The 17081-nt window shown below is 42.5% G+C and overlaps 1 protein-coding gene across 2 annotated transcripts; it reads left to right on the top strand.

The window, feature by feature from the left end:
- The first annotated feature begins 11926 nt into the window (after positions 1-11926).
- Positions 11927-15907, top strand: LOC111265832 (uncharacterized). 2 transcript variants are annotated; one of them, XM_086970640.1, is made up of 3 exons: positions 11927-12105; positions 12963-13325; positions 13681-15907. In XM_086970640.1, exons 2-3 carry the CDS (start codon positions 12972-12974, stop codon positions 14191-14193), a joined length of 867 nt encoding a protein of 288 aa, XP_086826766.1. In that variant the 5' UTR covers positions 11927-12105; positions 12963-12971; the 3' UTR covers positions 14194-15907. The 2 variants fall into 2 exon arrangements, with proteins under 2 accessions (XP_086826766.1, XP_086826762.1); XM_086970636.1 differs by having other exon boundaries at positions 11929-12282.
- Positions 15908-17081: the final 1174 nt, after the last annotated feature.

A 17081-nucleotide genomic window follows, 5' to 3' on the forward strand; every position in this document is an offset into this window, starting at 1 on the left:
ATGAGCGAGTCTGTGTTGTAAATAAATTCGAAGTCGATAGACTAATACATTGGAGTACTGATAAACAATAATTTAAATACGATTGTTTATGAACGCTAGCTAGTGATCAAGCTGGTGGGCAAAGGATTGATTTGTTGTACAGATTCTGATAGCTACCCAGGGGGTATTATTTATACAGGGCGTGGCATTTCAATTGGGACAGACATTGATGTCCGTTGTGGCCGGCATGCGTTCATTCGCCGCTTTCAGTACCAGCTGAAAGCCAGCCCTTTCCATAAAAAAACAAAAAAAAAAAACCCAAAATTGTCATGGCAAGCAACTGTGCTTAAGTTTCGCGAATGAACAGCCAGTATCTAATTTCTACGCGAAGGACAAATCCCCTCCAAAATTATAAACTTGTTAACGAGCGTGCGGTTGATTAAAGCAGATTATTGTAACGAAAAATTCACGACAGACAAACAACATTAGTTGTTAAAGTCTAGAGTTAATCGCTATTGCCTGAAACTCCATTTCCATTAACCCCTTCGTTCCTACCAGAACTGTATTGAAGAAACTTGGTACGAGTGAGCCTAGGATGTCACGGACCGTTCGAACGAAGGCCTCGTGTGTCGTAAAAGTCAGACAGATACTTTTTCAGAACAATAAAACCAAGAGATTTTACCGTGTAGCTTGCCACTCGGTTAGCTCGAGAGCAAAGCGGCAGGTAGCGTTCAATTTTTTGTTTGACAAAAGTTTCTTTGTCTTCCATAGAGAAATAAACTGCAGAGATGATCGCTGGGTTGCTCGTCGTGGGCAGAAGCGAATTTCGAGACCAAAGTTCATGTTTGTAATGGGATATCCAGCAGGGGAGGCGGAGACGTCACGCCAGCGTACTTTTTCCAAAAACGCGAACGCATCACGAAAAGTCTTCCGCGTAACTAACAAATGATTTTGCAACCGTGAAGAGCTGAAATGTCTAAAAGAAGGCCATACGTCTTCCCACGTATGTATATGTATATATATATATGGTAAATAGGACAAAGGGATAAAGAATGTGTTATGTGAATTTGTCCTAGAAATTTAATTCTGTCGGTGGCACCGTAACTGCGCCCATTTCTGTTAGTTGAAATAGTACTATTTCATTATATCGTCTGGAGTGTATGAGCGACTATAATAATTTTAGGACGAAATTCATTAGCGTTTGCAGGATTTCTCCGCGAATGGATAGCCTGTACGGCGATAGGCAACGCGTACAGCCTATAGCAACGTGGAATATTTAAATGGCTGTTTAGTATAGAAGCGCCACATTTAGCAGAAAGTCCTTGATCAGCATGTGCCCAATCGATACTTAATAAATCGTCGTGAAATAAACGTTGATTGATTACCAACTTATAGCAGACTTCCAAGCGACGATTGTTAACATCTACAGCGTCGTAACAATCGTCAACGTAACATCCAATATCCTCAACTATAACTAAACGGATCGGATGTAGAAGTTATAATCTTGTGTTCGTCACCTCTATCAAGACAGTCCGCCGTCGTTGGGAAGCACCTAAAAGGTTTGAAGGATATTATAATGCTGGTTCAAATCCTCTAATCCTTTGAAGTGTGTGTGTGTCAAGTCTGCGCATGCCTTTTACACTATGCGATATAGATATTTAACGATACCGTCTGCTGATATGATAGACAATTGAGGCAGTTCCCTCTCGTAGGATGGCTATTTTTTGGGCCTGGTCGTTTGCGTGATGCTCGCTGGTCGAATAGTTTAAGCCCCCGCCAGAGATAGTTGTTAGTTCGCAGATATGGTAGACCCCTCTTTTCACAAATCGATGCCTCATCCCTCAGCCACATGATGCCTTGTCACTGCTTACTACTCATCTCGATACTGTATCTATGGCACCATTGACCAGCTCTCTTTGGGAGTCCGTCACGCACCGTCGACCAACCCTGTTTTCGTACAATCTTAACTATAGCGTTTGGTAGATCGCTCAAGAGAATTCCAAGCCATTCCGACACATTGTCTAGCAGCCGCTTTTTCGACTCCACGTCTGAGTGGCTGATCTCGCAACAGACCGACAATCTTGCAATCCTCTTCTAGCTTTCTTTAAGTCTTTAGCGGAAGACTTTCTATTCTGATGAGCCTGTACGATCAATAGGTTAAGGTTATGTTGGCCAACGGTCTGCTAGCGACCCGGCAATGCTGTTGCTACCGCAGTGTCTCGTTCGATCGCCCGCTCGCCCACCATCGATTGAGCTAATCTGCTTGTTACGCCTGTAGCAATGCGCAATATAACTCGACATATGATTGCGACGATGCAGCTTCTGCGCACTCAAGACGAACAGCGAAAAAAGGACACCGCCAGGACTTGCATGGCCGGCAAAGTTCGCGGAAGACCGTCGAAGCGCTTCACTTTAGAATAAAATGAATTGAAGGGTCGGATTCTTTGGCGATCCATATGGATGGATTGCATGTGCTGACCACTGTTATCAAGCGTGATCTGGCTCTCGAAGTGAAGCTTCATGTTTTGCTCAAGATCACACCAAAGATATAAATCGTTTGTTTCGATTTACCTGAAAAGTAACGGGCCGTTGCAGAGCATCGAGCGATATTGCGGAGTCCATTGGATCCTTGTAAAATGGAAACCATTATATTATCTTATTTGGATTTTGCTTTTTTTTTTTGTTATTTTTGGAACAATGAAGTCGAATTAGTAAATCCATGACAAACACAAATAAACAAGACATCTAACTCGTTTACGACAGAATTACCTTCTTTGAATTATCTTCGTCTTTGATGACGAGAGCGATTGTTGGCGCTTGAAAAAAAAGTCAGGTACTCCCAGGAGCCTATTCTAGGTACACGCCTAGTAGACACATGTATATAGAGACATAGATATAGACAGATATAGGGGGATGCGAATGCAGCCGTCGTGCTGATTATGATAATCAGCGTCTCACAATAGCTGTCGCTTAATATTCACAACAAAAAAAAAAGATTAGACCGGGTTAAATGTAATTGCAAAAACACCTCGCAAGGATTTTAGGTGTTCCAGCGATCAGAGTGTTCAATGAGATTTGGACGCTTATGATGATGAAATTATAGTTTCCTATAGACCTTATCACGGGGTAGCCATTTACGATCGTTTAATTAGCGCACTATTCGCTAAGGTGGGCATAGAAAAAATTGAACATAAGTAAGTGTTGTCCGCCAGTGACCGAATATCTGTTTTACGTGCTTACCGTAAATACTGTAGGGGTTGCGTAATATTGCGACATTGCGTAGGGTTACGTCAACGAATTTACCAGTTTCATCAGAGGTCAACGCTAATAGGCGGAGATTTCACCATGTACTTTTGCAAATAGATCTACCATTAGATAATTATTTTGCATTCTATGGTGTCTGCTCGTATGGAATCCGATAAATTGCTAAGAGCAATTGATAACGCCTTAGCTAGATAACTGAGTTGAACTGAGCACTGATAGCTACATTGCTTATCGATACAGGTAGTCGATCACAGGCAGTTCAGGGCACGACACAGCAGGAAAACGACAACAAATCGACGGGGATAGCTGGGTTTCAGCTCAAACCCACGGTGGGCTTTAGCGTTGTGAAGCATGATAGACGTTCACCTTGTTCCGATTGTTAGTTCCGGACCTAGTTAAGCATCACATGAGACATGGCGTAACGCGTGTTGAAAGCAATAAGGCTTGAACTGGGAAACGATTGAATTGAAAAGGCCGCGTCTACAATTGTTTTACTATACAGTAGCCGTTACTGCAGTGGCTTCAAAAAACTATCCAGCTTACTTGTAGGACAGCGTTGATCTGAAGATGTCCGACCGATATATTCGTCTTCATCGCGAACGTCATTCGGGCAGTATTGAGGTGATCTTTGTCCTACAAATCGTAAGCTAGCACTGCACTCTGCTAAGTATCAGGGGACGCTTTAGTAGACCCGCTCTGTGCTACAGTTTTGTGAATCGATCGACTTGGCGCTAGAGACACAACAGCCGCCCCCCGAAATACACTACCTGTGAGTGCTTTTGTCTTCTCAGAGACGAAATATGATTCAAGTTTCCACCTTGCTAATCCAATTTATTTATCCGAGTATTTCTGTGATTGTAACTGCTTATCTTCCTCTGCATTAGCTATTTTTCGTTTAACTTCCAAGCGCGGTTTTACTGGTCATTCTTAAAATACTTAACTGGTATGTGGTTAGCCATTCGAAGATCGGACTGATCGGCCACTGAGTCCTTCCAAGCAACATTCAGTTCTCTATCCATATCTTCTAATTGAAAGGCGCAAAAACTTTGCCGGTAGCTGTTGCCGCAGTTGCTCGGGTGCCTCTTAAGTAGCCGAGGGACTGCATAAGCCCAGAAGTCGCTGTGATAACTGTACAGGTCCGACGAAACGAATGACCAACTACGAGCGGACCGTCTAACTCAGCATCTTTGCTGAGGCACCCTTTTCGGCAGATGCTCCCAGGCAAAATATTTTGCAGGAATTTCCGCAGAGTGCGAAACAAATCTTGAACAGAGTTCTGACGGGTTTACAACCTACGAAAAACAATGACGAATATTTTTGGCTATGGCAGCATTGGCTAGACACGCTAACAGCCGCGCCGTACGCGCCAGTAAAATGGTGCATTTCATATTCAGTGTATATGAAACTTGTGGCCATTAACTGGAAATCGCTAGCGAGGAACCGCGCAGACTGACTTCGGGTGGCCCAGAGGCCTATGTGTCATGTTTTGTAATCAACAAAGGTATCCATTTTTCGACTCTCGTTACATTCGCGGAAAGCTGCAAGCTGTTTTAAACATTACGTTTAGATGAAAATAGAAACATATTTTTACACAGGGTGCACGCTCTTGGCGCGACGATTCGTGTTCCACTAAATAGACCTCTAATACCCTTGATTTAGGAAAAGAAACAAAAACCTAATGACGTAGGAGATCACTTCATATTTGTACCACAGCTTGAAAAATGATCGTGTTTTGGCATACAATGTTAGGCGTTGCAAAACACACGTGTGTATCTATCCAACTCGAATTAGGTAGGTGACATTTGGCAAGCCTCGTATAGAGCAGATGTACTAGGCCACGCGAGTCGTTCGAGGTTCAATTTCGCGCACCGATTGAATGAATTCAACGCTAACGTCGAAAGATTTGCCCGCATATAGTCGTACTTATCAGTATCCGTGACCGTATCTAAATTGACAATTACGGCAGACGTATCAATTATGCTCAGATTCAATAGTCCTGAATATGCGCTGAGACACATTGTCTCCTTGAGCCACATGCTCATTATGCAACTGTGAGTTGGTTCTGCTGTAAAAACGGACCCGGACCGCTCGTCTGAACGAACTCAGCAGCCAATCGGAGTACACATGCAGTTAGAAAGGCAGGCCTTCCGCTACCTACATGGGGTTTACCGACCTATGCAATGAATAATAGTGCTTCACTGAACAGTAGTTTCAAGCGTAGTCAGTTTAGAGAACCAAACGCTTTTTCTAACTTCGGAGGTGTCAGAGTTATGCTAAAAAGATTACCCGCGATGGGAAGGAAGAGTAAAATAGCACTTGGGCTCTTCTTGTAAGATTAAACGTGTTTATAGCTATATATGTGGATCATGTTGGATACAATAAGCAGACAAAGTTTTTAACTTAGGCATCGGAACGTATCGTACTCTGCCTCGAAAATCAGCCACTCGTTTGATTTAATGACCCACGTTTATCGCCTTATTTCTGATTTTCAAATAAATGGCACCCTATCCACTCCACGTTTCCTTATTGGTACAAGTTTGAAGACCGGCTCGATCGAAAGCACCAATCAGAAACGGGAAAGATACTGAACAATATCTGGATCAGAAACGCTCTGTGCTACAGCGTGCTCGTGGATCATGATGTCAAAAGCAGGAAGTGCCTACGGCACGCGCTGACGATGTGGCGGGATTTCCCTCGAGGTAGCAGCTAGTCGTATGTTCCATGCATTGCACGCGCGTACACATCGAATCAATAAACGCTGTGGTACCAGCATGATCACCAAAGCATTGTGGATAATGGGTGCGCAAAAGTGTCATTCAGCAATGATCTATCTAAATGTCCGAAGCCGGTGGTGGGGTTGCAAAGATTCGTATAAAAATGGCTAGTACGGCGCGTTCGCACGCGCGAACTTTCGTTTATTCAGTGACCTCTAGGCAACGCCGCTGGGATACATGTGCCAAATTAAGGAGAGAGTGAGGAAAGTAGCAGATAAAAATGAAGAAAATTCTTTGGGGTACGGGTCACAGACTGAGAAAGAGTTGGAGAGATTTAAGGGAGGACAACTATCAATGAGACTAAAATCGTGATTTTTTATCAAAAGCTAAAAGTCAGGATAGAGATGACCAAGTCTGACTGGATAACAGACGATAGCAATCTCACATCACCCTGTTAAGTGCTTGAGACTGGTAGGTTTCCTAATACATGCCTTTTAAATCTTTTCCTTTTTCTATTTTTATATAGAAAAGCCCATAGGATGATACGAATCCGACCGAACGATGGCGTCGAGAGGCTCGTAATCGACTTCTTATTGATGATATTGCTTAGATTTCGTTACACAATTAAACTGCTTGTTTACTTTTAAACATTTACAACTTATTATTATGACAGCCTTAAATTTTATAAAATAAAAAAATACTCTCGTCGTTCGCTCCACTCTGCTTTCAAACGTACGCATCCAGGCTATCACCGTTCGTGGAAAGCAAGAATGCCAAACGATTTTACCATTCAGATATAATGATATAGGCACTGCTAAGCTTTACTTACTCTGATAATTGTATTTAAGACAATTTCGTCATATCAGACCCATTCGATCATCATAAGACAGACACAGGGGGTTTTTTAAAGATGTCTAGTTGTGAATATCGACTGTAGCTCCCCCATTGTATGAATACTGAATTGGACAGTAAACGGTTCGTAGAAATGACAGATTCTATATTAACTTGTTTTTCCAGGGAAATATCAAACGTATGTGGTAAATCATGGAAGGGGTTCAGAAATGTGGGCTGGAACTCTCAGGAGAGGCACAGAGTTTTTCGATCCAAACAAGAGAACATCATAGTGCATACGGCAGATATAGCACAAATAGTACGTTAACTAGCTGTTTTGGGTAGATTATTGCTAGTTTTCACTAGAAAACCCTTCATTCGCATTATACACTCTAGTGATAATGATTATATATTGTGTTAGTTCTGCATTGCAGACACGGGTTTGCTGAAGTGGATAAAAATGAATAGTACTATTTAATCAGTAAGAAGCTGTTCAGAACAAGCTTTGTCTAGGGCTAATTATTATCGACCACTATATACTTCAACAATCAATCTCATATATTTGTTTTAATCGTATTGGGTAGTTTTAGGCCCAAATTGAAGCCAGTATCTCTTACAAAATGAGGCGCCATTTTTCTGCCAACATCATAATTCCCTAATTGCCGATCCTTTTCGGGCGAACAGTAATGCCAAATGACCTATAGATTCCTTTATCAAATCTAAGTATCACTACTAAAGGAGTTTCGCAGATATATCGAAACAGATAATTCCGAATTCTCAGGGTAGCTAAAATTTCCTATCTAAGCTTTGTCAGTTTTTCCCCGGGTAGCTGAAGTTGTGTGTGCTTTGACATTGGTTTTTTGCACATTAATAATTATCAATGAGCTACTTCATATCACTTCTATTATAGTTATAAATCATTCAATACTATGAAATACATGATCTGATGTGAATTCGTGCAGCACTCAAACATTGAGCTTCCGTTTATCTTCAAATAGATTAAAACTGTTTGGTGATGGATATTTAGTCCCTTGGTAAAATCGTACGCCAAGTCACGCGTCGATCTGGTCCAATTGTCGCAATAATTTCCTTAACTTTCCACTTCAAGGACCACATCAAAACTTCCAGGACGAAACAATTTTCAGGCCGTAACATCCGATAGCATATCTTGACCTGGTATCGTGATAAAATTGTGACAGATATAGATTTTTTTGAGAAACGTTTTTATCATTTTTAGAGCTCTCTATGATAAATTTAGATAGGATCATTTCAACAGTCTTAGTAAGCCCGCTACTGTCACCTATCACATTTTAAATAACGGAAGTTTATTCAGCTAGAAAAAAAAATTGCCAATACGATCAATTTTCGACAATCCAGTATTACACTGACGTAACGTTGGATTGTCAAAAGATTGTTGACCGTTTTCCGAGCTAGATGGCTTTACGGTAACACGTCTCAGGTAATATGGGTCGCGTTGGGGCGGCGTTGGTGCCTCCTTACTTTGGGCACGAGAGGATTCTATGAGTGCTATTGTCATTATGAACATTTGCTATTATCTAGGCATACTTTTAACATTTATTGCGGTAGTTCTACCCATTTGATACATCCCATCGCTTATAAGATCAGCTTAGCAATGAGTAGTGGCCTCATTGTCTTGAGTCGAACGGTCAACAATGACGTGTTAGTGCTTACGCGAGAGTTTCGAAGGATTTCCATAGATGAAACAGGCCGAGTCAGCAGACTACCATCGTTAGGTCAATCGGTCGCCCGCCCGCCCGCTCGTACCTATTATGCTGCATACGCCGGTCAAATCTACGGGCGGTAAGGCAAACCCAAATATATTACAGCTTATACCGTATTTAAAAGCGTTGCATCGTTTGCATGAACAAGTTTCATCGGCCACCTGACGACGGAACACACGGGATTCGTGGTTATTCTACACCCCTACTATAAGGGAACTTGTTTCTTTGAGCGACGCGTTTATTTATGTTGGATCATCGAAAAAGTATTGATCGCTTCTAAGTAGAATTTCAAGTGAATATTTTTCTACATCTTTGAATATTCTTACTAATATTGCTTGTTCCATACTGACTCAGACCAGCAATTCCATATTGGGTTGTAAGGCCACCTTCCGTGTGTCCCCATCGCCGACTTCGCGATCGCTTGATCAGTGTTAGAAAAATCAATCATGTGTTTGGTAATGGAACAGAGATGGCGTTGCAAATATTGAAAGAGGATTTCAGTTTAATTTTGGATAGTTCGTACATATGATATTATTTACGAATTATCTAAGATTTTTTCTGGTACGACGAACATGCCACTTGGGTCGTTTATAAGGAATTGATTTTCACAAGCCTTGTTTGAAGGACAAACGTCAAATAGGCTAGGGCTGCACTTCAGATATTGCGCAGATCGTAGCTTTCCCTTGTATTACTATTTTTTTTTCTTAATTTATATTAGACAGACCACTCTTGATTTCATACATCGACGTAGAGCTGCTGCTGCTGCTGCTACTACTACGGTTAACTACAAAGTGGTTGCTCGTGTCTTGCTCTGAAGCTTATAGGCTACTCAAAAAGAAGCGCAATCCTTTTAAAATCTGGTTTCTATAAAAATATGCTTACTTGTCAATTAATATGAAGTTTTGGGCACATTTTTTTACCAGTTGTGGCAAAATGGGTTGTGTTGAATGAGGATACTGGCAAGTATTATGATTTCGAATTCATTTTTCAGCTTGAATAATAATAACAACAGCGAGGAAATTTCCGAGTGTGCGTGTTCTAGCAGCTTCGAACTTGCGTTTGGAGCCAACTTACCTGTTTGCTAGAGGCAACATCGATCAGCTCAATCGTTTTGCTATGTCTCTTCGATTGCTCGATTCCAACTATTTTGTAGCTGAAAATCAGCGAAGACGTTTACTTGTTGGTCTGCACTTTTATCCAAGCAAATCTCATTACACAAAGAAGTTCCTATTTCTATTTGTACCGATATTACAGATGATTATATTAGTACACTACAAAAGAAGCCTCAATATAAACAAATAATGCCCCGGCCGGCATTTCTACGCCGCTTGTTCTCTCGAGCTTCTTCCGCCGAGATACTCTACGATCTTTGGGCAGGATTTTCGTGCCTTCGTTCGTATCATACATGCTATCGTATCTATATATTGAGCGACATCGTATCATAGCGTATTTTATTCGTGACCCTTTATCAATACGCGCCTTTTCGTGCATTTGAATATTCGTGAGGACCCGATGGACGGTGGCGCCAATCGTGGAAACATCGACAAATGGTAATGGCTATCGTTGTCGGGCGGCCCTTTACAGCAGCAGCAGCAGCGGCCGTAGCCGTCCGCTAGCACGTTTCAGATCGTCGCGTGCAATTAATGGCGGCACTCTTCCACATCGTCAAGTCCTGTTTATCATAAACTTCAACTCGTTCTTCTTCTTCTTCTTAGGACAACTGAAAACGTAATACCTAAGCCTCCTACTGTATGAGTCCACAGTCGAACCCAATAAAACCCTATGCATTATGATTATATACAGATGCACGCGCAGGTGCTTTAAGTTTGATGGTTGGGCCGCTGAGCGAACAAGTTTAAGTTTTGTAATCCTTGTCGTAATATTATATTTCTGCGAAGTTCATGGTTGCCACCGGAAGTTTCGTGAGTCTGGCTCATTGAATTTTCGGCTGTTTCGGTCGTCACAGATGAAGCACTTCGACTACCTATTACCAAGTCAAGAAGATGATTGCTTCAAATAAAAAATTAATGAAGAAGAACGGCTACGGAACTGAAAAAAAAAAAGCGTTCTTTCCGTGAGTAACCGCACGAACATACAGACGCCAGCAGTAGATTAGACATGCAATAAGACTAAGCCCTTCTGTCACAGTTCCAATTCCCACAAGTACATTTTTATGGTTTTTTGCAGTTGGTTCGGATATTCTGTTGTATGCTCGACCTTGAAACACTTCATGGTCGCGGGCCGTTTAGCTGTAAAATCCTATTTCTAATCGACTCTTTGAATGCCAAAAAGTATTACCCTACCAAAAATATAGCGTGGATTTTTTAGTGGGCTTGACGAATGTTTCAAATATTCTTGGTCGGTTTAGAAAACATTTACGTTGAGTAGAGTCTCGAAGGGGCTATGTTCGCTCAAAAGGGCACACTAAGTGCCCCCATGTACGTGGCGACGTTTGCCAGAGTCTTCGCTCAGTTAGGTCCTATTACGCAGAAGAAAGTTTCCAGGATCGAACCTGCTGCTTGCTCGCTAATTCAGCCACCGACAAGACGACCGCTGATTGTTCTAATGTGCAATTATGACTCAGGCTGATCGCTAGCTCTTCTAAAACGTTCCCTCAACCCCCAGCACCCCAATATAACCTAACCTGACCTGATTGATCGGCCGTACCGGATACGTTGAACCATCGCCCCACGTCACAAATTGAAAACTCAAGAATGGAATGTGAAAGCATAAAGAATTCGATCAGGTATATTCGGTGTCTTTCGATCGATTCTTGTTTGGGCCAGGAAATGGAACAGATGTTTTCCGTGGATGCCGGCCAAAAGTCGATATCAACGATAGACCGTAATGAAACCAGTCTACGTGACAATAATCTTGCAAAGCCGATAAGGCGTAAAGATTATTTTTTGTTTCAATTGCTCTAGAGTTTATAGCGATCTATGATTGGCCGTCAGGCTTTTTTCATCAAGGGACATACGCTATGTCCCAGAAAATGTAATTCTTATTCTCAGAAGCTGGTCAAGCCTTTTTCTTTTCTTGATTTACATATCATTAAATGTATGCCATATTGTCACAGTTCCTTTTAGCTTTGCGTCGCATCGTATAGCTGGCTCTATCTGGCTTTAGCCGTAAAGTTCCGTCGTCCTTTGAGGTGGACACAGGTTCCGCCGACAAATCTCCTTCATGAGAACTTGAGCCCACACTGTTATGTAGGCGTACGTTTTGTGCGTGTCCTTATCATCAAATGCCATTCGCAATCTATCCCATGTATGTGATACAATTTTACTCTAATGTACCCCATCCATCTGACTAAAACAGCATAACCCGCTATGCTGCACACATATGTAAGGGTATCTCGATTTAGGCGCCGCTCTGGTGGCTGATGGGGTTGAATCCTTCAAGACCATTGGCGTCACCCTCTCCCGTTCGTCAACTTCTCCTTTCCCAAACCGTTTATCTACTTTGCTACGAGGGCGAATCCTTTGGGCAGCAGAACTCGAACCAACAGTCGAGATGCCTAGAAGGAATGTCACTCCTTAAAGGCGCAAGATCGGCACGAGAACAGAAACGTAAAGGTTAGAACACCTCGATACTGTTCGATCGAGAACAGCCTCATGACAATTTTTTTGGATACGACAGCGGCGGCAAGAGTAGTAATTCTAAAAAATTGAGAGTGTTTACCGCTAGACTTTGTTAGATGAAACATTCACCCGTGTCAGGAGTTGGTACTATTCGCTTGTTGTCCACACTTGGTAAGTTCAGACACCACAAAAACAGAAGCTTGTAATTGCATTTGTAATGATACCGTTCAACTTAGCGATGGATCATATTCACGTTGTTTATCCATAAATGAGAGCCTTTTTTTTGAACAATGACATAGCAGCTCGTATACAACACTGCTCATGACTTAACCATACGACCAGCGGCGATTGATATGCATAAAGGCGAAGTGTGGCACAAATCGTTAAAATACAACTCACAAACTCGTAGGACGCGTCCCCTTGAGACGTAGATTCGTTTTACATAGAAACAAAGGTCTCAGATCGGAGGGAGCGTTCCAGGTATGCTAATGATGGCCAATGGCGATACGCTATACAGCTGTATCAAGTAGCTGGGTGCAAACAGTCATGAATAATTGCGAACTGATTGTTCTATAGAACTATGACCGGCAATCGCTGGAAGAAAACATAAAGCGACTTCGTCACGTGAAGCCATACAAACTAGTATTCGAATATGTCTATGCCTTTAACAAGGCACGGGCAGTGACTCCACCGGGCGTTCTTTAATCGCTGCGTTCTGCGACACCGATTCAACGGGTCGGTAAATTCACTCGAGCATTGCTACCGAAACCATAGACACTTAGTGAAAATGGGCGCTTCTGAGAAATTCTGTTATAAACGTACTGTACATACATATTCGCATTACGTTTTAGCATTCAGACATGAGCGCGGCTATACAGTTTAAGGACTTTGTCATGAAACGTGAAAATTCGATGTCTCCCCCTGGGTGGGAGCATTCATCTGAGAGTGAGCAGCCGCTGGATTTCAGCAGATCCTGTATGGATAGAGCTGATCAAGTAGCCGTGCAAAGGGTACCATCTCAACCGTGTTCATCTATCAAACAACGACAGAACACCAACTCAGATTTGGAGCAGAGCTGGATGCCCCGTCACGAAATCGTAGCTCCGTTTCCTCTTCGGGTCGACCCCAGATTTCCGGCAGACCTACTTTTGACGGGCTTACCCCTATCGAAGTCAACAGCACAACAAGACGGCAATCCACAATACTATCAGCAAGTAAGTTCAACCACTTTGTAACACGAATGTAATACGGGTGCATGTAGACGACGTAATGACATCTTAATCTGATGTTTCTAGTCTATGTGCTTCATAACATAAGTTGATAGACTTCAAGTAGCAGTCGCATAAAGCTGTTAACTTTAACGCGCCCTCACGTTTGCCTGTTCTGATCGTAGTCAAAGCTATACCTTTCAGATACATTAAACACTTTGTTTATGAGTCCTTTGTTAGGCTGAGATACTAAGATGTTTAGAATAAGCGGCCTTGTATACCACTGAACCAACGCGTATTTTGTTTGGTTTGAAGTAGTCAATTTTTCGAGACGTAACGTTTTTTTCATTTTCCTGTACAGGCGTTGTTACAACAAATCAGCAAAAACACTCAACGAATCAATTGCCATTCATCTGCGTATCCAACAAGCGGCATTTTGTCATCATCTAATAAACAAAGCACCGACGTTCGCGAATCATCGGAGCAATCTGATCACTCGAATCACAGCAGTAGCAATTCCAGCCCAGGGTTAAATGATTCGACCGACATCCCCGCACTGATCAGCGGCAATGTCCATCAGCTGTGCGATTCATCTACTACACTGACATCGCAGGCTATTCGAGCGACTAGGAAACGAGGTAAAGCATTCCCTGAGGAACTCAAGGATTCCGCATACTGGGAGAGACGTCGACGGAATAACGCCGCTGCAAAACGCTCTCGTGATGCCAGACGCGCCAAGGAGGATGAAACAGCTGTTCGGGCCGCGTTGCTCGAGCAGGAAAACTTTCAGTTACGCATTGAGACCAACACGCTCCGACAGGAGATTGAGAGGATAAAGTCACTTCTTGTCCAACCTCCTCTAGTTCGTACCTAGTGAAATAAGTGATCTCAAATCAAAAACACAAGGCGCCAAATGTCTTAGCTGAGTGCTAAATAGAACTTTTATGCGATGCATTGTCATGTCGTTGGTGGGCTGTTTGCCTGTTACCAGAAGCCCACGTGGCAATGAAATTCAACGTTGTACATAGCTGTATCCATAATAAAACTATTACAAAACGCGAACGATGCCCTGGTTTCCAATTCGCCCCGGCGATAGTTCAACCGTGACAGGCGATAGCAGTTCAACACAAATTGTCATGTTTAGTGATGACTGTAGTATATTCTGGTGGATCAAGAAAGTTTAAGCAGCCGTTATATGATATAAAATGACGATGAGGATTGTTTTCGCCAAAGCCCGCGTACAGCAAGCACATCCTTAATTACAAAAAGTAATTTATTTGTAAATACTATAGTTAGGAAACGGAAGCGTTGATAGAGTACATCATTTATTAGTGGAGCACTGGCGTTCTAACTGTGATAAGTAGCCAGCCGCTGATGATGGATTCGATTTAAGGTCTTATGAACACTCGACGTTAGTAAACTGAAGGTCTATGAAATAAAATGTAACGCATAAGGCAAACAAAGTTTTTCTATGTCTTTCAAATTTTCTTCTTTGTTTATTAAAAGTTCACAGTATATATCCTGAATAGAATCATTACAAGGCATTAGACTTTTTCTCTCCAACCAGTCAGTAATCCTCTATTCATCCCATACACTGGTGAAACTCGTCAGTAGCGTAGTAGAGAGATATTCCTCACATCTCGATCCCTTCCCAAGGTTACTTTTTCGAGGTCCTTGTTAACTGTTAAGATAGATCTAAGGCCTGATTGTTTTTCTGCGTTACCCCGACCAATCGCAAACAAACAAACAAATGGCTCGAGTGATCGATAACGTGCCTGACTCTTCATAACTCAAAAATTTATTTTAACGCTGCCGGCGGCTAAAGCTATACTCAATGCGTTTTCATCCACCATCTGCTGCTGCTGCTGCAACTGTTGTTGCTGATAGCACTTCAGGACTGAATGGAGAAAGAAAGTCTACTATTAGGCGTCTCTATCTAACGTTGCAGACTAATGATATTAAGGAAACAGATCGCATGCCGTCAATGACACCCGCTGAGCTCTGCGAAGCTGCTCGCTTAAATTCGCTATGCTTGGATATATGTCCTAAGATAAGGTTCGTTTGTCTAAGATTGAATGTGATCACCTACAATCGTGCCGTTTTCCTGCGAGTAAGAGGTCGTTGAAAGAGTTGTCGAAGTTAAATATCGCAGATGCATGAACACAGCTTGGGCATCTAGTCGAAAGGAAGACTAAATGAAACACGCAGACACACAGTGAAGATATATCAATACATTTCTTGATTCTATGTAGCGGTCATGAAGTAATATAGAAATGACTAAGATTTGTGTTTTGGAAATAGCCAAAACGACAGAACACGCTCTCTTCATATCGGTATCGAACTCTTAGTTGATGAACCTTTCCGACTCAGCGTTCTCGGTATCGCAAATTTTTTTTTGCTTGTATGTTCAACAGCTGAAATTCAAATAAGCATTTTGTTAACGGATGCAAGATTTGATGCAACGCGAACAAGACAGATGTAAAAACAAATTATGATTAAGAAGCCTCATCCGCCAATACAAGCAAAGAAATAAGGGCGAGTTTTTAGTTTAGTGTACGTAGTTGCAGGTGGGCCTGCTTGCATCGACGGGTATCTCCCCTAAAAAAAAGCTCCTATTGTCTTTTTCATGCTACCGTAGAAATTGAGCAGCTGATACTCTGGAGCCTCATCTTTGCCCCTAGGCATCCATCGAAGACCGTGCATCGAACGCTGCATGCGGCCCTTGGTTAGGCGAAGTCCTTTTGCTTTCACAATTAACTGCAGCAGCCTTAAGGCAGCGAGGTACGTTAACTCGAAAGGGTTAAGGGGGTGTCTGAGGTGTCTGTCTGAACCGATCGAGAATGCTTTCAAACACTCAGCTTCTTCATCAACGATAAAACGGCAGAAGCCAATAGCTGTAGATCAGTAGGCAAGTTACGTCTAGTGAATATCACAGTTTTGCTTGCTGTGGCTGTAACCGCAAGAGCTACAGCGGTCCTTTAAGTAGGCTCTTCAAGCGTAATGCGCGGCCGCAGCAAACAGCGCAAGCCGTGCGAGGATCTTGTTTGCTCGGTTGTGACGAGACTATCTGATCGAACCAAATGTAACTCCTGTTTCGTTCGCAGCAATGGTCTTCTTCGACAGTTCAGTACGGTAATGCGTAACCGGTGACACCAGTGGCGAAACTGATGCAACCGCTGTCAATGATGCGTCCTTAGACGCTGCTGAACGGTTCCTGTTCTAAGAAAACGGCCGCGAGTGTACACCTCCACCTTCAACCTTTGGTGTTTCTTCTAGCAAACGGCCATTTGCCCGCCCACCCGGAGAAAGTTGTCCACGAGAGACAATAGGCAGGCGCGGATCGAAAAGACAGACTCAGCGCGATGCGACCAACTCAACAATGATCGTGATGGCGATAATCTGGAACGAGATAAAGGAAGCACCAGCACGTAAACTAAAGTCAAATTGAGTAAAATCAATAGAGAGCTACAATTTAGTAGGATCGAGAGAAAAAAAATATCTGGAAGCTCGGATAGCTGCGTTCTGATAAAAAAAAATATGACGATCTAGGTTTAGAATGCCCATAGACCGAAACGGATCCGTTTGTTGCAGAAGTGATGCAGCCTGTTTGCAAGCGATCGGATGACTCAAAGCTAAAATACCTGAGCGAGTAGCTGAATTGACTCAGAAAACACCAACCGTAACATCGGTGCCTCGAAAGATTTTAAAAAACAACTCAAAGTAAGCGGTTGGATGATGATCGAATGAAGAGACGCAATGTGG

Source organism: Varroa jacobsoni, unplaced genomic scaffold (genome assembly GCF_002532875.2).
Source record: "Varroa jacobsoni isolate VJ856 unplaced genomic scaffold, vjacob_1.0 scaffold_109, whole genome shotgun sequence".
Lineage (NCBI taxonomy): Eukaryota > Metazoa > Arthropoda > Arachnida > Mesostigmata > Varroidae > Varroa > Varroa jacobsoni.